The sequence below is a fragment of the Neolamprologus brichardi genome, unplaced genomic scaffold (assembly GCF_056152115.1).
Source record: "Neolamprologus brichardi isolate AB-2024 unplaced genomic scaffold, ASM5615211v1 NODE_ptg000008l+_length_2720982_cov_1, whole genome shotgun sequence".
In the NCBI taxonomy this organism is placed as follows: Eukaryota; Metazoa; Chordata; class Actinopteri; order Cichliformes; family Cichlidae; genus Neolamprologus; species Neolamprologus brichardi.
Window position 1 is genome coordinate 1192308 of NW_028270135.1, and position 24604 is coordinate 1216911.

At 42.5% G+C, this 24604-nt stretch overlaps 1 protein-coding gene across 3 annotated transcripts in view; it reads right to left on the reverse strand.

The window, feature by feature from the left end:
- cdk14 (cyclin dependent kinase 14) overlaps nt 1–24604 on the reverse strand; it is a 266335-nt gene that overhangs the window by 103324 nt on the left and 138407 nt on the right. For all 3 annotated transcript variants that reach the window (XM_087837157.1, XM_087837159.1, XM_087837158.1), the window contains one exon: nt 6317–6437. In XM_087837157.1, the coding sequence (XP_087693283.1) occupies nt 6317–6437 (121 nt within the window). The remainder of the gene's footprint in view (nt 1–6316; nt 6438–24604) is intronic.

Below are 24604 nucleotides of genomic sequence, written 5' to 3' on the forward strand. Positions count from 1 at the left end.
GGGTGGCTGTAGCTCAGGAGGTAGAGCAGGTCACCTACTGATCGGAAGGTTGGAGGTTCGATCCTTGGCTCCTCCAGTCTGCATGTCAAGTATCCTTGGGCAAGATACTAACCCCCAGTTGCTCTCCGATGCATCCATCGGAGTATGAATGTGTGTGAATGTAGTTAGATAGCACTAAGTATAGATAAAGTGCTTGTGAGAATGGGTGTGATTGGGTGAATGTGGCATGTTGTATAGAGCGCTTTGAGTACTCCGAGAGAGTAGAAAAGCGCTATATAAGAATCAGTCCATTTACCATAGCAGAGCTGTACGTTTGAATTTTTTCAGAAGTCTCACTAGTACAAGTACACACTAGCTGTGTCCCAAAACGCCGGCTGCATCCTCCAGCCGCATTTGAAGGCCAATTACGTCACAGCCAGGCGACAAAGGCTGTCCCAATTCGTCGACTCCTTCAAATGTGGCCGACAAATGCGTCCTTCATTTCCCCGAATTTGAAGGATGGGTCGGGTGTGTCTTTCGTGGCCCACTATATCCCAGAATTCATAGTGCGGCCCAGCCAAATTTCAGCTGCCAACAATGGCGGCCTCTACTAAGTTTTAAAATTACTCTTATTAATCTTTCTGGGTCACAAAATAAACTTTTAACATATTTTCAGGTGAGAAAGTAGCTGTGTAAACATCAAATATCTGCTTGGTTATCAAGACATCGCATATTTGCAAAAGTGCGGCAACGTTTCAGAGACGTCTGTTACCCACCAGCTCGATAGCAAGCCAGGGGGTTCAACGGTCACTTGACCCAGCGAGAGCAGCGCACTCCCAGCTTCATCGTTTTCAGACGCCCGCTGTCTTTCGCTACTCAGGTTGAACATATAAGTCACTCGGATAACTTAAAAATGTAATTGTTTGGCTTTTTTCTGTGTTTTATTTGTTCCGGAGTAAATCGTTTGGCTGAGATCAAAGTTATTAGAGTAAATAAAACTTTATTAATCCATCGGGTGGGTTCCTCCGGGATTTTCACACAGCTGAATAAACGTCAAACAGAAAACTGATTGAACAGAAGTGTGAGACGGTCGAGAATTTACTCCAGTGTCCTGTTATATTTTAGATAGCAAGGAGCAGACGGACGAGTTTATTAAACTCCACCGAGACAGTGGTGACGCTAATCAGAAGGCTAGACCGTCCAATTTCACAGCCTCGCACTTCCGGCCTTCTTGGTCTTTGTAGACTGTGAAGGCTGAGTCCTCCGAAGGATGCAGCCTACGTTTTGGGACACAGCTTAGATCATGCTTAGGTGGAAACTAGCGAGCTAGCTTCCTGCTAACTTCTAACTCCGTTAAATTAAATAAATTCTGTTTTCATGGATGCCTGGATGTTAAACTTAATTGTTACACCTGTTAAAGCAGCAACGCTGATCATTTTATTAAAGATGAAAGAATTTAGACAGTTTTTACCTCTCAGTGATGCCGCAGTGTTCGTTTGACTTTGGGACCTGAACCGACGGAGTTTAGGACCCAGATTACTCCGTGAGGCTCCTGACTACGGCAGCCGTAATGTTCCAACAAACCATGAAGCGCTGCGGCTTCATAGCTTACCAAAGTCGTACTAAAACATTTTTGACAGATTTCTGAGCGCCGTGTAGCACATAAAATCGGTTCGAGGTCAGTAAGCACAACCAGAATTCATACATTAGGTGCACTGTCGATTTTTGAGAAGATTAAAGGATTTTAAGTGCACCCTATAGTGTGGAAAATACGGTACAGTCATTTCCTTTCACAGTTAGTTTTTTATGTAGAACAAGTGGTGCAGGCATGCAGCTGACTCTTTATACAAAGTGTAACACTGCCTTTATGCTATAAATATCTACATAAGGTAAGATATGCTTTTATTAGTCCCACAGGTGGGAAATGTGCTGGTCACAGCAGAAAGTGGACAGTGCAAAGATGAAGAAAAATACATACATGCGTTTACATGTATGTGTATGTCGAAACACGGCGCCTCCCTCTTCGTGATTCTGTTTCTGCATTTATTTTCGTCTGACTATGAGTCTGCAGTCTGGTGTTTTATCACTGCTGTTACTGTAATCAGACAGTGTTAGAGGTGCTGTGACTGGAGCTGTAGTTAAATCACTGGAGTGGACTGAGCCCTTTGAGTTATAGTACACAGTAAATTAGCCTCAGTAAATATTGGGCTCTTTATTCAAAGACAGTAAATCAACAGATTTGCCTGAGAGGTGATTCATGATGTGACGGGAAGGCAGACAAACAAATACGTCAAGCGTCGCACTGCAAGACACATTTCCACAGCCTGGGGTTGGATGGACTTCATTGATCCTGAGGTAGAATTTCAAGTACATACATGACAAACATTAGCTGGTTTAGATTTAAAACAACAGCTAGGCTTGTGTAATATACTTCAATATTCAATAGTACACACTCACACACACTCATATATATTAGCTATGTCACTAAATATGAATTAGAACAAATCGTCATCTTTAACTGCGATGGTTCTGGTATGATATATATATATAATGATATAAAGGCGCCCTCAGAGGGAAATGAATAACCGTGACTGAGCTCGTTCAATTCGGCCTGTTTTTGTGATTTTAAACGGACATTTTCAGGAGTAACTCGTCATTGGTAAATGCCCATAACCTTGAAGAACTGTCTCTGGCTGACCAGTTTTCATATGCAGTCAGTGTTGACATCAAAATTATTATTTTTTTCCTCCACCATCATGTGCAAGTCCTTCAAATGGCCCGTAGGCACAGCTATTTCTTTGATTAAAGTAGGCGCTGTTATAGGAGAGTTTCAGTAAAAGTGAAAAGAAATCACAGAGTCAATGAGGTACAAGTCCTCGCACAGTCTCCTCCTTCAGGCCCGCCTCATGGCCCTGAAGGAGGCCCACAGCCACCTGGTGAGATGCAAACCTGGCTATGAAACCAGCCTTATTATTATCCTCTAGGTTGGGTAACATCGAGGTGACAGGAAGGGCCAGGAAGCTCACTATGCAGTTTTAATAATATACACTCTGTTTATATCCTGATACATCCTGATCGTGAAGCAAAAAATGATGTAATGTAAAAGGTTGTGTAAGAAGTTTCTTTTTTATTTTTAACAAAAGCCAAAGATCTTTGATCATGCTGTGTACCTGTACGGTGCTGCTAAGCCTTCTGGCATGAAGCTGCACAGAAGAAAGTCACCTCTAACAGATCCATCACGCTGACATTTGTCTCCAACAAACATACTGTGCTGTACTTGCATCCTGCTTTTAAGTTCAGAGACTTTCTGAAGCCTCTGTTCTCTGTCTAACACTCAAAACTCTCTCTCTGGACACTTGGTACAAACACCAGTCAGACACTTTGTTAGCTAGCAGGTGCTGTGGAAATGCAACTGGCTCTTTGGCTTGACATGTGCACTGGGTGCACGTCTCCATCCACAGCTACATCTACAAGTTTATTAAGGCCATAAAGTATTTTGCAGCCTGACTGGAAATTGTGAAAGCAAGTTGCAATTAAGCATGCTCCTTTGCATCATAGCCTCAAACTCTTTCACAGCTAATTAGGAAAGCACAGGGACTGTAATCATTTAACACACTGGGAACTGGAGCCTCGGCCAAACACGCCACTGCAAACGATGATGAGCTTACTTATCAAGAAGACTCTGAAATGTTCAGGTGGAAACATTCCAGGACATTAAACTATAGAGTATCAATACTTTGCTTTACTTTCAAGCACTTGAAGATTTCTGTGTTTGTTAAGATAAACAGATAAACATCACGAGCAGCCTGGTCCTCTCAGATGGAGCTGGCTTGTAGTGCACCACGAGATAACTAAACCCATTCATTAATATGTGCACGGTCACAGCTGACTGATCCATTTGTTGACTCTGATTGACAGATGTGTGTGTGTGTGCGTGTGTGCGTGTGTGTGTGTGTTCATGTGTGTGTGTGTGAAAGAGAGACAGAGAGAACTGCTGCTCTGTGAAGTGCTTAGGAGCTAAGGAAGGTAAAAATAGAGCCCTTCCTTGCCCGCTCTTCATCACATCCTCACTCCTCACAGCCTCTCAGCTACAGCAACTCATGATGGATGCTTCTTCTGGCAGGAAGACAGATCTGGACAACCTTTTGGTCCTTCAAGGAGTGGTTCTTCATGGATGACTGCTTTCTAAGTGACCGGAGGTGAGTGTATGCGAGCGTGTCACAGAGTGAGTCTCATTGGAATAGAAGACCCAGTGGATTTGCCCACCTTCAAACGCCCTTGAAACTGACACACTAGCGCGCTATCTTTCGGACCCCTGCACTCTGGCTGCTCTTTAATTGGACGCTGCAAAACAGGGTTCTTGGGATTTCCCTGCTGACTGTGTGTCCAGACAGAGGGGGTCACCTAAGACCAGGTCCACAATGGGACAGCCTACAGCTCTCTTACTCCTCACATTCGAAGGCACGCGACGTGCTTTTTCACCGCTAAACCGAGTGCAAACATTATATATAGAAATGTTGTCATATTCCTCAAAAATAACCCATTAAAATAACATTAATGATGCTAAGCTGACTTATACTTGCTGGTAACTCTGAGAAGTTGGGCTTTTGTGAGAGTAGGTGTTATAATCTAGGGCATAAGTAAAAGTAAAAGAAAACCTTTTTCCCTAAAGAAAAAATGCAAATGTCAACTGTACATTGGAGGGCCTGTATTATCTGAGTGTTTTCAAAGCAGCAGTCTCTGGGGCTGAGAAATGAAGCCAAATGTGTCATCAACTTAAAAATAAAGACGTTTACAGTCTGGTCCAAAATGGTTCTGCTCATTACAACGATAGAAAAAGTCGAGTTAAATGTTTCTTTTCTGAAAGAAGTAGAACTGGACTTGTTCTTGAAACCACAGCAACCATTAATGCAAGTTTATGTCAGTTTTGCATTTGATTCATATTTCACATCCAAAAGGACGGACATCTTTAAAAAGTAATTGACAAATTACAAACTGGTAGTAGGGCTGCTCGATTATGGCAAAAATGTTAATCACGATTATTTTCACTGAAATTGAGATCTCGATTATTTGACGATATTTATTTAACAATAACAATGTGTTGAATAATGACTTTAAAGATTGTCAAAAAATAATATAAAATAGTGCAAATACTGATAACAGTGCAAATGTTTGCAATATAAGAAATAAATGAAAAATGTAAACATCTGTGTTTAGTGAACTTTGCAGTGTTGCTCTGTGGTGCAGCTACGACACTGTAGCAAAGTTTACACACTGTGTCTACTTGATCCACGTCTGACTGAACCCATAATGTTTCCACACCACTCAAGTTTTTTTACCTCTTTTCAACCAACAGCAGTCACTCTCCTCTCCAAATAACTTCTGCTGAGCTTTCCGAGCTTCCCTCGGGTCCTCTTAATCAGCGGTCCCCAACCCCCGGGCCTCGGACCGGTACCGGTCCGTGAGTCGTTTGGTACCGGGCCGCGAGAGTTGAGGCTCAGGTGTGAAATGTATAGTTTTCAGGGTTTTTATCGGTTTTCAGCGTTATTTTGCTATCGTTTTTATCGTTAACTCGGTTTGGTACCGGTACTAGTTTTATTTTGTTGTATCTATCCGCGACACCTTAAAGGCCGGTCCATGAAAATATTGTCGGGCATAAACCGGTCCGTGGTGCAAAAAAGGTTGGGGACCGCTGCTCTTAATTGTTGTGACGCGTGTTCGAAATGCAGAGAGGTGCACTCGATTTGCCACACGGAGCAGCGCGAGAGTAAAGCACGAGGGAGGGGCTAATAATCGGTTCAGTCATTTTTAATGATCGTTGAAAGCCCAGATCTTAATCGAGATTACAATTCGATTAATTGAGCAGCCCTAACTGGCAGCTACCATCAAACGTGCTGACATCCTGTACCTTAGTTAAACGAGGCAGTTCAAACCATCTTTAACAAAGACTCAGGATAAAGTCGAGAAAAAAAAAACTGCTGCAGCCCTACTACAGTTTTTATCACTGTGGGGTAGCAAGTGTGCTCAGGCTCGATACATGAAGAGTTCGATTATTACATTTCAGCATCTGCAGCAGTTCTGTCAGCGTATAAAGTAAATGTGTGTCTCACCAGCAACTGATCCAAACTGGGAGTGTGGATGCTGGGGAGTCATGGAAACGAAACTAAAGAACAATCTGCACTGAGCATGGCCTCGGGTTAGGATAAGCCACCAGTAAGTTTTAATTGGTTTTTGTCTGCTTCCTGAGTTGGGGTCCCTGATCTATATCTTGAAGGTTTCTATGTGAATAAATCAAGGATAAATTACACACACGGGGTTACATGTTAGGAGTACCCACCACATGTCCAGGCAGGTGGAGTAGTCTGTGGATCCCAGCAGGACATCTGGAGGCCGGTACCACAGGGTCACCACCTCGTTGGAGTAGGTATGGCTGGGGACCGACTTGGCCCTGGCCAGGCCTGGGGGGGAAGCAACAAAACAAGTCAGTCTGAGAAAGCATTATCATTGAGTGACCTTCAGCAAAACAAAGCATACAGCTGGAGCCAGCAGTCCCTGCAGCTGCTGACATGTGTGATACAGACAGGAAGATATGGAGTTTGCAATAAAAGTCAAGATTTCGAGGTCCTGTGTGGAGAAAGATCGTCATCAAACCAACTTAAACAAGAGAAGTAAGAAAAGGAAAGATTAGAGAATGAGTTTTCAACATGTGACTGTGATGGCCAAACCTGTGGCCACACTCTAAAGTCGGTAACCTTTGTATTTTCATTCTTCATTTGAACATAGTAATACATTTCAGTTGCCAATAACTTTATTGATTGGGTTGGATACATTTGTTCTATTTGTAAGCACATTTAGTTTACTTATGTATTCATACTACTTCCTTTCTTTGATTTCTGACTAACCTTTGTCTTTTTATTTCTTACCTGCCATCATCTCTGGGAGTTGCTGGACAAAAGATGGCAGCCAGGGTTTAAAACCATTAAATGAAAAGGAAGATAATTGGACCACACCACCGCTTCCTGCTGAAGGGGAGAATGTGTGTTTTCTTTACTTTAAAAACAAAGTATTTGTATTTAATTAAATATTTGAGTTTAGGGTTTAATGGGGTTTTTGATTTTCTTCTTTGGTGTTAAGTTTATTAACAAACTAGATTGTACTGCATCGTTTGTGATTTATGATTGTGTTTGTTTGTTACCCCTCATGTGTCACAATGGTCTGATCAGCCATTATGTATATATGTATACCCTTGTATGTCATTTCATGTTTAGGTCAGTTATGGTTGTTTGTAGCAGTCATTTGGTTCGTTAAGTTTGCAGTCTTTGCCTGAGTTCAGTTTTGTGAGCTTTTATGAGCTCAACATTTATTACTCTTGTAAATATAATTTTTGGGGGTTAAATAAATGGAAACCCTATGGAGTTCCACAGGGTTCAGTGCTAGGACCAATTCTGTTTACATTATACATGCTTCCCCTAGGCAGCATCATTAGAAGACATAGCATACATTTACACTGCTATGCAGATGACACCCAGCTCTATCTGTCCATGAAGCCAGATAACACACACCAATGAGTTAAACTGCAGGAATGTCTTAAAGACATAAAGACTTGGATGGCCACTAACTTTCTGCTTCTTAATTCAGGTGAAACTGAGGTCATTGTACTCGGCGCTGAAAATCTTAGAAATATGGTATCTAACCAGATTCTTACTCTGGATGGCATTACCTTGGCCTCCAGTAACACTGTGAGGAACCTTGGAGTCATTTTTGACCAGGATATGTCCTTCAACGCACATATTAAACAAATATGTAAGACTGCGTTCTTCCATTTGCGCAACATCTCTAAATTTAGAAATATCCTGTCTCAGAGTGACGCTGAAAAACTAGTTCATGCATTTATTACTTCCAGGCTGGACGACTGTAATTCATTATTATCAGGATGTCCAAAAAACTCACTGAAAAGCCTTCAGTTAATCCAAAATGCTGCAGCAAGAGTCCTGACAGGGACTAGAAAGAGAGAGCATATTTCTCCTGTTTTGGCTTCCTGCTAAATCCAGAATTGAATTCAAAATCCTGCTCCTCACATACAAGGTCTTAAATAATCAGGCCCCATCTTATCTTAATGACCTTGTAGTACCATATCACCCTATTAAAGCACTTCGCTCCCGCTCTGCAGGCCTACTTGTTGTTCCTAGAGTATTTAAAAGTAGAATGGGAGGGAGAGCCTTCAGTTTTCAGGCCCCTCTTCTGTGGAACCAGCTTCCAGTTTGGATTCAGGAGACAGACACTATCTCTACTTTTAAGATTAGGCTTAAAACTTTCCTTTTTGCTAAAGCATATAGTTAGGGCTGGACCAGGTGACCCTGAATCCTCCCTTAATTATGCTGCAATAGACGAAGGCTGCCGGGGGATTCCCATGATGCACTGAGTTTTTCCTTTCCAGTCACCTTTCTCACTCACTATGTGTTAACAGACCTCTCTGCATTGAATCATATCTGTTATTAACCTCTGTCTCTCTTCCACAGCATGTCTTTATCCTGTCTTCCTTCTCTCACCCCAACCAATCACAGCAGATGGCCCCGCCCCTCCCTGAGCCTGGTTCTGCTGGAGGTTTCTTCCTGTTAAAAGGGAGTTTTTCCTTCCCACTGTCGCCAAAGTGCTTGCTCATAGGGGGTCATATGATTGTTGGGTTTTTCTCTGTATCTATGAAGCGCCTTGAGGCGACTTTTGTTGTGATTTGGCGCTATATACAGTGGGGCAAAAAAGTATTTAGTCAGCCACCGATTGTGCAAGTTCCCCCACTTAAAATGATGACAGAGGTCAGTAATTTGCACCAGAGGTACACTTCAACTGTGAGAGACAGAATGTGAAAAAAAAATCCATGAATTCACATGGTAGGATTTGTAAAGAATTTATTCGTAAATCAGGGTGGAAAATAAGTATTTGGTCACCTCAAACAAGGAAAATCCCTGGCTCTCACAGACCTGTAACGTCTTCTGTAAGAAGCTTTTCTGTCCCCCACTCGTTACCTGTATGAATGGCACCTGTTTGACCTCATCATCTGTATAAAAGACACCTGTCCACAGCCTCAACCAGTCAGACTCCAAACTCCGCCATGGCCAAGACCAAAGAGCTTTCGAAGGACACCAGGAAAAGAATTGTAGACCTGCACCAGACTGGGAAGAGTGAATCTACAATAGGCAAGCAGCTTGGTGTGAAAAAATCAACTGTGGGAGCAATCATCAGAAAATGGAAGACATACAAGACCACTGATAATCTCCCTCGATCTGGGGCTCCACGCAAGATCTCATCCCGTGGGGTCAAAATGATCATGAGAACGGTGAGCAAAGATCCCAGAACCACACGGGGGGACCTGGTGAATGACCTGCAGAGAGCTGGGACCAAAGTAACAAAGGTCACCATCAGTAACACACTACAAAGGCAGGGAATCAAATCCCGCAGTGCCAGACGTGTTCCGCTGCTGAAGCCAGTGCATGTCCAGGCCCGTCTGAAGTTTGCCAGAGAGCACATGGATGATACAGCAGAGGATTGGGAGAATGTCATGTGGTCAGATGAAACCAAAGTAGAACTTTTTGGTATAAACTCAACTCGTCGTGTTTGGAGGAAGAAGAATACTGAGTTGCATCCCAAGAACACCATACCTACTGTGAAGCATGGGGGTGGAAACATCATGCTATGGGGCTGTTTTTCTGCCAAGGGGACAGGACGACTGATCCGTGTTAAGGACAGAATGAATGGGGCCAAGTATCGTGAGATTTTGAGCCAAAACCTCCTTCCATCAGTGAGAACTTTGAAGATGAAACGAGGCTGGGTCTTCCAACATGACAATGATCCAAAACACACCGCCCGGGCAACAAAGGAGTGGCTCCGTAAGAAGCATTTGAAAGTCCTGGAGTGGCCTAGCCAGTCTCCAGACCTCAACCCCATAGAAAATCTGTGGTGGGAGTTGAAAGTCCGTGTTGCTCGGCGACAGCCCCAAAACATCACTGCTCTTGAGAAGATCTGCATGGAGGAATGGGCCAAAATACCAGCTACTGTGTGTGCAAACCTGGTAAAGACCTATAGTAAACGTTTGACCTCTGTTATTGCCAACAAAGGTTATGTTACAAAGTATTGAGTTGTATTTTTGTTATTGACCAAATACTTATTTTCCACCCTGATTTACGAATAAATTCTTTACAAATCCTACCATGTGAATTCATGGATTTTTTTTTCACATTCTGTCTCTCACAGTTGAAGTGTACCTCTGGTGCAAATTACTGACCTCTGTCATCATTTTAAGTGGGGGAACTTGCACAATCGGTGGCTGACTAAATACTTTTTTGCCCCACTGTAAATAAAATTGAATTGAATTGAATTGAAACTATATTTTTCTAATAATTCCTGGGACTCCTCCTGTTTTTCAACTCGGTCCATCACAGTGACCATAGGACAACAATTTGGTAAACAGGAAGTAATTAGACCCTTACACTAATGGAGTCCTGCTTATTTGGAGTTTTACACCACCAGTAGTGCGTTGTACCTGAATGTGCAGTTGAATATCACTACATTAATTACAAGCAGTGGCTTTTTTTCATTCCTTGATGGACTTACTGGTGCACAGTCAAACAGGACACTGTGCCCCATCGTAATGAAATAACTGCTCAGGAGCTTGACAAAGAGCCTCCAAACCCTCAAAGATTGATATAGGACACTGATCAGGATGCACCAGATGTCCAATCGATCACTAAAGCGCCGTCACAAAACCCACAGGATCATTTTTTACCAACAAATGTTGAGGCAATATTTTAGAGAGAAGAACTTAACTGTAGATCATTAATGTTTAATGTTTCCCTAATGAAGATCTTGAAGGCTGAAACATTGCCTCATTAAAATCTTGTGAGCTTCCAATTCCCTTTGCTTCCTGTAGACGCACTGAAGTCGTCACACAAACAGCTCCACGTGTCAGACCTGTCTCTACTCTGACTCCTGTACATTCAGCTGTGACAAACCCCAGATTGCCTTTTCAAATAGAAATGATGATGGACGACCTTTGACGTTTCACCAGGAAACATGAATATCAGTCATATGAACTCTTTTGTCCTGTGAATCACACATGATCGGGCACGTTTGGCACCAGGCTATGGTTAAACACCAAAAGTACCACATTTTAAAAAAGGGGATTCAGGAATAGATGCACAAGTTTCTCCAGTTTAGGTCAAAGGTCCCTTTCTGACATTTATCTATGCAGCGATACAAACCCAGTCCTCACATGGCGGCTAATGCTAGAGTGCAGATGCAGTGAGCTTTAATGAGGCTGATGGCATTACCTCTTTGTCTCATCCCAAGTGGTCTGAGAGCTTAATTAAAGCATTTAGCTTAGTAAAATAAAGGACTTCCTGCCCTGCTGTTAGTCCCCTGTGTGTGGGAGGAAGCGGGGCAGAGGGGAGAGTAAATGAGAGCAGGAAGGGGGGTATTTAACATTTCCTTGTGTCGGAACACCCACAGGAGAAAGGAGTTTCAGCTGACATTCATCGTGGCCAAGCTCTGTAATTTCCACACACAGAATAGACAGCATCGCCTGCTCACACTGAGAGCCTATCATATCCACTGCAGGAATCCTGCGTATGTGTGTACGTGGGGGGCGGCATCGTGGAGGCGTGAATCGAGATAATATCTACTCATCGTAAGAGAAGGTGCAGCAGTAGGAGGATGACCTGTTTGCAACACGGAGCGGGAACAAAAGAAAACCCAACTGTTTGGTTTCCTACAGTTCCCAGCATGCCTGTCATCAATCTGAAACAAAACAACGTGGGGTGAACCCGGTGCTGGTTCTGTATGGGTTAAGTAATGCAGCTGCAGCTGTGCAGAAGCTTTGTCAGCATTATTGGGAAACTTGGATCTGTGACAGCTGTTTTCTGTCAGGGCACCTTCTGTTCTTATAGATTAATGAAGCTATCAAAAAACTGCAGTTCTTCTCACGGCCACTTGAGGCTGTTTAAATGCCCAACTTTACAAAAAAACATGTTTACAGCCTTCTGGCTTCTGATGGTCAGATATGCTGCTTTGCCTGTGTTTCACCTCCCACTGTGTGACCTCGTCTCGGAGGCACTGGGTAGCTCTGGGTATGGGAGTAGTGTAGCTCAGCGGTCCCCAACCTTTTTTGCGCCACGGACCGGTTTATGCCCGACAATATTTTCACGGACCGGCCTTTAACCCTTTAAGACCTACCATAGAACCAAGTCCACCAGAGCTTATATTATATTTTTACATGCTGTGGAGCCATTTTTGGGAGCATTTCAAGTTGATATACATCAATACAACCATTATAGCCCAAATTTTAATAATATGTCTGCATTAAGTGCATAGTAATTACATACATTGCAAAAAAGTGCAATAAACTACAAAAAAATCGTTTTTGTTTTTTTAACATATATTTCTAGTTAGAGAAATTTAAGAGGCTTCAAAACTGTAAATACAAAAAAGTTGCACAAAATAGTTTCCCACCACAGGAAATTTATTTTGAGTGTCTTCATAGTTTTATTTTTGAAATACACCAATTTTTATATACTGCAGGAAAAAATGAAAATAAATATTATAATGCAAATTTGCAAAAAAGCAGCATATGCATCAAAATAAACTATTTCCAGCAGTGCAATATGAGTCCTAAGCATCCCAGAAACGACACAAAGTCATAAAGTTAAAGATAACTTTTAAAAACACCAGTATAGGCTCATGAGGCCCTGATGGTAAAAAAACGACATTTCCGCGAAAATGACGTCACTTCCGGTTTCAGGCAGGTCATGGCGGACATGCGATAGTTCGCGCTGATGGACATGGGAAGTGTTATGAACAGCTGATCGGATCGGCAAAGCGTGTTTCTGGAATATTATGTTTTTGTTCCTGCAAGTGCTTTTTATGCAGTTTTTGCAAAGCTATATGTGGAAGGAAACTGTGACCGAGGACAAGCTGATGGCATAAGATGTAAGTACAACTCCTCCGGTTTCATATGCAAAAAAAATTATTGCGCTAGCTTACGTGGTTGCAGAGCTACCGGGATTTAAAAATAGTTACGCTAAACAGAGCGTGCTGCTCAGACCGGCTTTAAAGGGTTAAGGTGTCGCGGATAAATACAACAAAATAAAACTAGTACCGGTACCGAAAAAAAGAAGATTTATTCATAACACACGTGAAAAGACCCAGGAAAACCGAGTAAACGATAAAAACGATAACAAAATAACGCTGAAAACCGATAAAAACACTGAAAACTACACATTTCACACCTGAGCTTCAACTCTCGCGGCCCGGTACCAAACAACCCATGGACCGGTACCGGTCCGAGGCCCGGGGGTTGGGGACAGCTGGTGTAGCTGAATGGTGTAGTGATAACACTACTGTCTTTGGCCTGACCAGGATATGCATCCAGTGTCCAAGCTAGCCTATACTAACCACATACCAACGGGAAGCAGGCAACTGGAACATGGAGAGAGTTTAAATCAGGTAGAAGTCTTTTTCAATCGTGTAGGAGGAGACGAGCGACTTTTCCCTGACGTCTTGCAGGTGAGAAACTTGCGTTAACCAAACTCCTCTCTGTGTGGATTGTGCAGTGAGACGTGGAATGGCAGCAAAGCATCGCTAAGCGCCAGAGAAACGACCTCCTGCACATGAGCAAACATGCCACGTATCGCCTACCACCATCGACATAGCGATTAAATGTCGCCGTGCTGTCTGGAGCTGCTCTTTGCTTGAATCAGGACAGGATTCAACGCCTCGATTTACCGTCATTAGTTTGTTTTCACACGAATGATTTTATTCTAGCTCCCCACGGACTCGCACGCTGATTTTCAGCTTTGCAACATCATCACGACTCAAGCACAATGATCAATTAGGCAGAATACACCAAATAAACTTAATTCAATCCCAGCAACAAGATTGTGTGATGAGCAAGATCCTAATCAGCTGTTCCTCCTCCATCTCACTTCTCACTAACAGAATCCGGTGCAGTTTTCCACCCACAGACACTTTGGAGGCGACCAGAATGTTTCATCACGCACCGACTTGCATGGGCAAGAATTCAATAGTGATTTTTGTTAACAGCCTCACAGTCATCTATGTGTCTGCAGATACATTTTAGTTCTCTTGTTCATGACCACAGTGCATATGAAGAATCTTTGTGACAGCGATGTCCTACAATCTAAAGCCGTTCGGTCGCTGTTTTCAGACTGTTCTGACATCTTGAGCAACACCTGACCTTCCCCTTTAAAACCCCATGAATCTCATTGCCGTGGAGCACTTCAGAGCCCTGACCTGGGATATCAAACACACATACGCACATGGACCTTCAGCCACCTTCATCTTCAGTCATGCCACAGCTGACCTGCTAGATGTCCAGGCGGTGACCTGGATGAAGGTCAGCGGTGAATTATACATCACTATCTCACACAACACTAGGGGTCATCAAACATATGGTAGAAGAGCTGGGCTGGAAGACTGGGAGAGAAAACAGAATAAACAAGCAAGCCAGGGAAGGATTAAAATAGTCTGTCCCCGGGGGGTAATCAGCCCACTGTTTCACCTTTTGAAGTTCACTTGAATTTTAAAGGCAGTTTGTAGCTTCCGCCTGCTTCTCCTCCTCCAACTCCTTTAAAATTCAGCAGATTAAAAGATTTACGACACGCTGCCAGCAGCTACTTCAAATACTGGGAGGGATAATTCCACTGAGGGAAAGACAAACACAACAAAATGCAGCATTTGTTGCTAATTTAAATGTAGACATCCTGCCGTCAGACTGCAGACACACATATAACACAGGTCTGCTCAATGAATGTTTAACCTCCTCTGAACCCATTCATATAAAGCTGTCATCCTGCTTCTCGTCACAAGCAGAGCCTCCTCTCTCCCGTGTAGTTGTAATGCAGTGCGCACATTCGTTTGAACAGAGGCCTGCAGTTTGTCGTGTGTCCACTTCAAGCTTGGCTCCGTGCTAAAATGCCCAATTTCCACCATGGAGTTAGCATCCTGATATCTGTCTGCTAAGCTTCAGAGTCACTGACCTGCATGTTGCAAATTTGTTACTGTTACTGACTTTTGAAACACTTTTAAAGGAATTATCTGACAGATACTATGATCTTCTGTTTCTGCGTGTTGTATATTTGCAGCAAGCTACCGAACCGTGCGGTCTGAGCAAACCCTCATTGGTTAAGATTTTGGTAGGATAATGGGAACGAGGTGCCAGGATTTACTGAATAGAATAGAATAGAATAAAATGCCTTTATTGTCACTATACAGATGTACAATGAGATACGGAGCATCTCCTGCTCAGTGCAAATATCTAGACATCAGCTCTGCAGCTCTTTGAAGCACTATTGAAACATGTGCAAACACACATGGAAGTACAGTATGTAAAGGCAATATTTAACCTTTATTCTTTAACATAGCATGAACTCTTTTAGACAAGCTTTTTTGGAATTTCTTTAAGTAGTCTTCAGGAATACGTCTCCAGGACACACTTCTTCAACAATGTTGCGGTTCAGGCTCTGGGAAGCTCGATCTCGGAATGATAGAATTGCATTTTGTCCTTTTCTATCCAGGTATCCTTTTGCTGCACTGATCGTGTGTTTGGGATCGTTGAAGTTGTCAAACACTTTCCAGATGGTATATCAAAGAGCATTAAAATCTGATGGTGCTTTTTAATGATCATAGTTCCATCAATTTTGAGACTACCAACACCACTGGTTGAACTGCAGCCTTAAACCATGGCACACACTCACTGTTGTACCTCCTGACTTCTTCCATTCATAATAACAATTTGAACCAAAAATGTGGATTCAACCTACTGCCAATGATTTTCCTTCCAGTTCTTGTGTAAATTGGCCCACCTCATCTCCCTGTTTCCCTTCCTCAAGAACTCCTCTTGATAACAACCTTTACACTGACAATTTCTAATGAGGATTCATTGAACCTCGCGACTGTATGGATTACCGAAGGGCCAGATGAATCTCTCGGGTCTTGTGTCAGGTCTTTGCTGGATTTTTTCCTTAATTCTTAAAGACATGACCTTGAGTTACTCTTCGCCTGCCACTTCCAGTTTCCTAAGATATGTCAAGTTTTCAGTGAGTAGTCCTTTAGGAATCACCTTGTTGGTGTAAAAACTTTAGTTTGTGCCTGTCAAACTGTGTTATGTTGCTATAGATTCAATTAAAGATATGTGAATAAATTATGGATTTTTGTCATTGGTTGATAAAATTAGCTCTTTGCTAAGTTGTCAGTTATGTTAGGATGCCACACAGAGCCTACGTTAAACTTAAGTGGGCTGGAGATTCCTATAGAAGTGGTCAGATACAAGAACTGGGCTGATAATGAGGGAAGAAGCAGCCAGTATCCAAAGGAATACTTTGACAGACCTCCAGAAATCCTGGAGAACCACTGCTCCACTTTCACTTGCTGCTCTAAGGCAGCGCCTTGAAAGCAGAGCAGAGCTCCTGTGAACAACACTGCAGTCATGTTTTATAGGGTAAGCGGTAGGGGTGCTTTCGGTTCAGTACGCATATGTATCGAACAAATCTTTAATTTATTTGATCAACTTTCCTTTTGACGGTGCTGTCTGTGTTGAGCGCTCAGTGGATCTGCGCTCGACAGTGCAGCCTAGGCGGAGTAGTCGAGCACAGATTCACTGAGCGCAGGGCAAGCTAGCGAGACAGAAGTTAAGCTCGTTGCAACATGGCAAATTGAACCTCCCCCACCCTCATTCAGATCTGGCGTTTGTAACTATTTTGGTTTTCATGTGACGTATGACCCTGAAGGTAAGCGCGTCATGGACAAAAGTAAAACAGTATGTTGGATGTGCCACGCAATGCTCAATTACATTGGTGGGAACTAGTGTGTTAGCGCAGTTAGCTCGTTAGCGCAGTTAGCTCATTAGCGCAGTTAGCTCGCTAACGTGTTGACGCTGTCCAGCCACATGCACGGGGCAATCGTTAGCTCGTTAACGGAGATTTGCCGTGTTGTGGCTTTAACGTCATTTCAGATTAACGCTGACAGCACTAGTGGGAACACAACGAATATGACTGCACATTTACTCCGACATCATCCTCGTGCAAAGACAAGTGGAAGCAGACAAAAACAACAAGCACGCATGCTACAAACTTTAGCCGAGTCATTTAGACAGCCGTTAGCACATGATTCTCCTTATGGGGACCTGATATGTTTAATATGCTGCTGAGAATATAGCCCAGAAGAAGCGTATAGTATAGCTTTTATTTTGGAAAGAGACATTTCTCTGTAATAAACTCTTTTTTCCAAAAATGAGGGATTTCTCCATCAGATAGATTTATTATTTTATTACTTTGTTGTTTCAGCAACATTAAAATTAAAAACTGTACGTTAGAGTTAAAATATATATTTATAATTTTAATAAATGACAAATTAAAAAGGCATGAACATTTTTTTTGTATCGAAAAAATATCGAACCGTGACACCAAAGTATCGAACCGAACCGTGAATTTTGTGTATCGTTGCACGGACATATTAGGAAATACACCCTCCCGAAAATGACATTCTTTTACGGACTTCACTTAATAATTCTTTAAACATATCCACTTTATTGGAAGGATTTGATATCACGAATGGTTTTATAGAAAACTCTGTGCCTCTGTTAGATCCCTAATTCTTTTATGTTCATGTGTGCGCCTGCACCACCTGCCATCATATCAGTTCATTTCCCAACACAAAGTGGACTGTAATGAGTCTCTGCATGGTAGCTGCCTACATGAAACCAGTCCGGTCATTACCAATGCAAAAGCTCAGTTTGGTTTCAGGTTTGGATTGAAAAGCACACAAACACCAGTCGTTTGGATTCATCTATCCGACTTCAAAGGACCATCTGCAACCTTCAAAAACCCACAACCAAGTGAAACACACAAACACGCACACACTGATCCCGGTGCTGTGGCGAGGCGTGGTGGAACAGCTCACTGGGGAGAGGCAAACAGTCTGCTCTGGATGCCTGCGACATTCCTCCAGCTCCATTGTCACATTGCTTCGCTGCTCACACGTCATTATCTCGGCAGCTGTTACTGCACAGCACTCCCCGTGAAATAAACACACAATCAGCAGACATTAGCTAGCTACCACAGCAGTCAGAAAAACATACTAATCTAATGTTCAGTTTAGTGCAGCCCAGCACACTGGGCTTGTAAGAAGCTATTCATGGCCTCGAGTTGTAGAATGGAGATGGCACTGCGTTTCTCTGGGCTATAGTTTAACAAAAAAAGCATGAAGATCTTGCATGTTTATATACAAAAGTTCTATTTAGATAAAAATGAGAAACACAGGTTCTCCAACAAAGTAGCAACAGTGTGAAAAAATCAGGCCACTCTTTCTGCAGGACCCCTGAGCCAGGAATTCGGACAGGAAGCTGCCTAAAAGCATACTAGTGATCAGGAGGTCATTGCATGGGAAGCAGACCCTGGAGCAGCCCAAAAAAACAAACCCAAAGACACCAGGGTGATTAAATATTCCATCTGGCATTGGAATAACTCCATAGGAGATGCTGCAGGAGGTGGAGGTCTTTGCTTAGATTGTAATCTTTGTCTTGCCTTTAATTTCAGGTTCATGAAATGTTGTGTCTTTAACTATCAACACACCTTTGGTAGCTTCAAGTATAACTCAACAACACTTTTCCATAGTTCTGCCTGTCATTTGCAGAATTTATATCCACCTAAGAACGACTGGATTTAAGATCCAATCCATTTGAATAATGCTGATATGTTAACAATCCTTTATTAACTCTGAAAGTAAAACACAGGCTGATTGAGGGCCTGGCTCTGGCATCGGCCCATTCACCAGAATAGTGAGTGTGCACCACAGTGCTGCAAAGGTAAATGCAGACATCAGCATATTTAGAAGCATGATACTAACTTGCTGATGCCTAGCAAGCATCATCTTGGTTTTGTCAGGAACACATTAGTCAAAAAAGTGATATGGATGGCAGGACTGTGTTCTGGGACCTCGTCTTCCTTCTGTGTGCACATGTGGCATAGCTGACAGCATGCACATACACGCCCTTCTGTGTACATGGAGCTGCTAAATTATCAGAGTGGGAATCAGGGAACATGGACACAACATTTTAAGTGAAGCATTATACACATGGAGGTGCTGGGGAGAAAATATACTGCAAACTGGCTTGCAGCAGGACATCAGCTGAGCCATCAGGTGACGTGCACTGGAATTTGACTCTTGCTGAACTCACTACAGTAATAGCCATTAGCGAACCAACATTTCACTCCAACTGTAATTGTTTACGTCTCTGTGACACTTTATGTAAGTCAGACCGTCAGTATTCAGGAAAAACTGCCTGAGAAAAAGGGTTAGCAGTTCTTTAAAACCTGATCTGTGCAAATGTTGCTGATATTTTTCAGTCTGGATGAAAATCAATCACAAAAACAATCCACATTTCCACTTTCAAACGCTGCTACTGCTGCAGTGTTCCCATGTCTTCAAAGAGCCAGGGACATGTAACAACCCCACAACCAGGTTCAAAACTCCAAACTCAGCCAAACTCCCATGGAAAAAAAATCTGTGAGGGAGATTATTTCACGTGTAAATAAATCTCAGATGAGGTTTCTGGGCACTAACTGCTACCAGCGGTCCAGCTTGGATGCCTGCAGCATATGGCAGTGCTTCAGTGTTTGAGCACAAACATGAAAAAGTCTTTCAGCGGGTTCTGGCCAACTGTGGACACGAGGCTGTGAAGCAGGTGGGCTGTGAGCAACGCTCGTCTACTGTTTCACTTGTTCCTATAATTAGAGGTCCGTCCTCAGAAGGTTTTCTCAAGTCTGAAGCTGTTCTGTGTGTGAGCCAGCACGCGACCCCATTGATATATTGCTACTATAACTTTAGAGCTCTGAAGCTTCAAACTCAACGTGGGTGTAGTGTATATAAAACTATTCCAATATACAAACACAGTGTGGCACCGTTCCAATTTATCTGAATGAACTGTATCGGCTAAAATTTGCCAGAAACTGCAATTTCTCTAATCACCACTTGAGGCTCCAGTTATTTATTGCAATTCAAGTTGTTCAAGTCCAATGAAGTCATGGTGTAAAGGGAAGTGGTGAACTGCCAGTTAGGTTATCCAAAACTGACAAATAATGTATATTTCAGAATCATACAAAAAGGCCTTTTCAGGAAACACAACATGGGACAACAATTTAAAGTAGTTCTGCAGCAGTGGAGGTTGATCAAGCCTTGAAAGCTGGTGCTACTAATCAGAGGTGGGACCAAGTCATTGTTTTGCAAGTCTCAAGTAAGTCTCAGTTCTTTAGCCTCAAGTCTCAAGTCACTGGTGTAAAAGTCCGAGTAAAGTCACAAGTCTGAAACTTTGAATTTTAAGTCCTTTCGAGTCTTTTAAAAAAAAAAAAGCATGTTGCAGTTATATGCTAAATGTAAATATTAGACCATGTGATTTTTAAATCTGTGTTTTTCTCAACAAATGTCGAAATAGTGAACTTAGAAAATATACACAAATTGTGAAATTGCACCTCTATAACATGCAGCTCAATTAAACTTAGCTCCAAGAATAATTTTCACCGACAGTTCTGAGATAAGCTGCATGTTATTCTTGGATGCGCTTGTAGGACCGGCTTTAAAATAGCATGACAAAAATATACACATAAAAAAAAACTGTATCACCAACGGAGCCTGGACAACGTTTGCTAGTTAGATGAAGTCAGCTGTCTCATTGTAGCAAAAGAGAAGCACCGCCTACTGTTCTTTATGCAACTTCAACTGTCGGAGAAAGTTGGAAGTTGTTCCATCTCTGTCTGTGATTCTCTTCTTGCATGTTTTGCATATTGCATTTCGGTTTTTTGTTGACTACTTCATAGTTTATGTACCTGAAAAAAATAACTCCTTGCAGCATTTTTGAGCGTTTTGTTTTTTTGTTTTAATCTGGTTAATTTGATTGGCTGTGCTACAGCTCACGCACACATACGTACGGAGTGTGGTTTGAATAAATGAATGAATGAAGTGAATTAATGGTGCACACTTTTTATATAATATGTGTGTTAAATTTTAGTTTTGGGGTGAAATATCAAGTCTTTTCAAGTAAACCAGTTCAAGTCCAATTCAAGTCCCAGGTCATTGGTATAAAAGTCCAAGTCAAGTCACAAGTCTTAGAACATTTTTTCAAGTCAAGTCTAAAGTCATAAAATTAATGACTCGAGTCCACACCTCTGCTACTGATTCCTACAGGTGTTCCAACTTTTTTATGGATAAATTCAAGGTGTCAGTCAGTACAGTTTGCTTCACCATCAAAAGGCCCTCACAAACTGGGACAAACTCTGACAGGAAGAGGTCTGCAGACCCAAAGCCACGACTGAATCAGAAGTTTCTGAGAGTTAACAGTTTGTGTGATAGGCGGCTCACAGGACAACAGTTTCAGACTTAATAGTGGTCACAGTAAGTCTCAGTTTCAACTGTGAAAAGAAGACTTCAAGCTACAGGTTTGACAAGATGAGTTGCAGCAAGAAAGCCACTGACATCAGAATAAGACAAAGAGGCTTGGCTGGGCCATTAAACTACTGAAGACTCAAAGAAGGTATTATGGACTGATGAATGATAATCAAAATAACGCCGTCGAGTAGGCGAAAGGATGGTTCCACAGTGTGTGGCATCAAGTATGTGTGATGGTCTGGGGCTGCTTTGCCGGATCCAGGGTCGGTGACTGAGAGGCTCCCTGAACCAAAACAGCTACCACAGCATTCTGCAGCACCATGCAATATCCACTGGTATGCACCTGGTTGGTCAGGGCTTCATCCTTCAGCAGGATAATGATCCAAAACATAAGCCCAAGCTCTGCCAGAACTACCTCAGGAAAAAAGGACAAGATGATGAGCTTGAAAACATGAAGTGTCCAACACAGTCTCCAGACCCCATCGAGCTGGTTTGGGATGAACTGAGCAGAAGAAGTTGAGTCAATCCCAGAGATGAACTGGTCCAGAGGTCCAGCAAAGCAATTTACAAGTGCCACACATCTGTGGGAACTTCAGCAACAGATGTGGGAAGAGCTTGAAGAATATTTGATTTCTATTCTCAGCTGTTATATCTGTCAAAGTCTGTCATGATCCTGGGCCATGTTGGCCCAGCATTCTTAGTTTTCATGTATTTTTGTATTTTGTTCTTTATTTAGGCCATGGTTCCTGGGTTGCTCTGTTAAGTTGTTTCTTATTTGATTTCCCCTTGTGACTTTTACCCCCTGTGTGCCCCTCTGTGTATCTGTGAGCCCTCGTCTCCCCACCTTGTGTTTTATTCCCCAGCCCGCTATGCCAGTGCTTTCCTGTCTCTCTCTCTCCTCCTGTCTGCACCTCTGTGTACTTCCTGTTTTACTTTGACAGTCTCCCGTCAGTGTGTTACTCCTGCTGTGTCTCGTTATGATTATCTGTGTCAGCTGTGTTTCCCGTGTGCTCCCACTTCCCTCGTTAACCCTCTGTGTATTTATGTGCATGGCTGTATCCCAATTCAGGGTCTGCAGCCTTAAAGGCCGCATTTTAAGGCCGATTACGTCACAGTGGCGCGCCGAAGGCTGTCCCAATTCGAAGGCTGCTCGAAATGCTTCCCTCAAATGCGTCCTTCATTTCCCTGAATTTTAAGGCTGTAGCAATGTAGACTTCGTGGCCCAACATATCCCACAATTCATAGCACGGCGGTGGGTGTGGATAATTTTGCCGCAGACGAAGAAGCGAGCGGCCGAAGAGTAAACTGTGAAAAGTAAGCACTGAATATTATGTCACTTATTTATGTGCAAATGTTTACTAACGAAGAACATTAAAACATTACTGTTGGCCACATGTCAGCAAAGTCATGTGACATTAGTGACGTTTGTACTAACTTGGTTTTAAAGCCTTTACTTTAAAATATACGCCGTTCAATAGCTGAGCTTAATCAGAGAATGATCAAAGCTCATGTAGAAACAAACAAACAAATGAACAAAAGATTTTCTCCTTCATTTCTGTCAAACAAAGCTGTATGAAACGTTTCCAGCTGTTAGTATCATGGTTGCTAGGCAACCTGGGCAGCACGACGGAGGCTAGACCGTCCCATTTCACAAGCCTCGCACTTCCGGCCTCAGCAGTCTTTGAGTACGCGGCCCTCGAGGATCGTTAAGGCTGCAGACCCTGAATTGGGATACAGCCCATGTCTCCCTCAGTTCGGTGTCGCGTAGCCAACGTCTCCTCCCCAAACCTGTGTGTCTTTCTGTGTTCCCTCGGTCCTCAGTTAGCATTCCCAGGTTAGTTCTGTTTCTTTGTGAAGCCTGCAATAAAGCAGTGATTTTGAGTTCAGCTTTTTGTCTCCGTGAGTTTTGCGTTTGGGTCCTCATCTGCCTCCACGCAGCCAGTTCATGACAGTGTCCTTTGTTGAGTCAAACGTTTAGAAAACATTTCAGTCTATAAATTGATTCCATGTTTTTATTTTTAACTCCATTTGGTTTTGTGTTTTATGCTTTCATTTCAGAGACATTAAACTCTCTGAAATGAGACATTAAACTGCATCATTTTCACCAAAAAACAGGAAAAGTCTTGGACCAGTAGTGTTTATTTTATAGTGTGGCTTCATAACAACTGTAAATGGTTTGAGCTGCACATGTTTATACATAGAACATGCTAAACAAATCTGCTAGCATCAGCTGTTAACCTATACTCAACATCTTTTAAAGTTCATGCCAAAGAGCCCATCCTATTATGTTCCTTGTGTAACACATACTTTAAAGAAATGAAAAAACAATCCCAGAATATAGTCTGAAAATGAAAAGGCACAAGTACGTGGAAATGTAGGAACAGCACCTTAATTTTTAAATCACAAAATGTTTGTTTTTTTAAAAGGCTTTTTAATGATCCCATTCTTTCTAATTCTCTGTTTAACTGGGATATTCTATCAAGATTAACTAACTAATCCACTTCCACTGAAGTTTCATTTCTAAATTAACCAACAGGGAAAGTGTTTGTAGAACTGGCACGTCCACTCAGTTTATAGGTTTATAGGAGTAACTGTAACAGAATATGTGTGTGTGTTCACATTGGAAAGCAGATTATGGTCTTTACAGCTCCACAAACAACACAAATCACCCCCTCCAATGCTTCATTGGCCTCAATTAGCTGTGTCCCTGATATGAAACATGTGGACTCCTCAAAGCCTCATTTATGAGGTGGTTGTTTGTGCAGCTCATTAAAAAGTGAGTAAACCCACAGCGGAGCAGAGGGGAGCATCTGGATCAGCCTGACAACCGGCAGCAGGGACGTGAAGCTCTGGCCACTGTAGCTGATGAGGAATCATATTTCCTGGTTCTGCTCAGCACACTAAATCATCCTGCACAACATACGGCCAGTGCATCTACAATACTGCACTGATTTCTGATAACGGTGCGACTGAAATGCCACAAATTGAATAAAAATTTATTACACAGAAAAGGCCTTTTTGAATTCAACCCCTGAGCTCTAAGTCATCACTGTGATGATGCCAACCCTGCGGTCAGAGTTCACGGACACGTAAAAGAGCCAGGTTTCTTTAAATCCAGGTTGGGTTTAGTCTCTATGATGGCTTATACCTGCGAGAGTTAATAATATCCCCAGTTTTA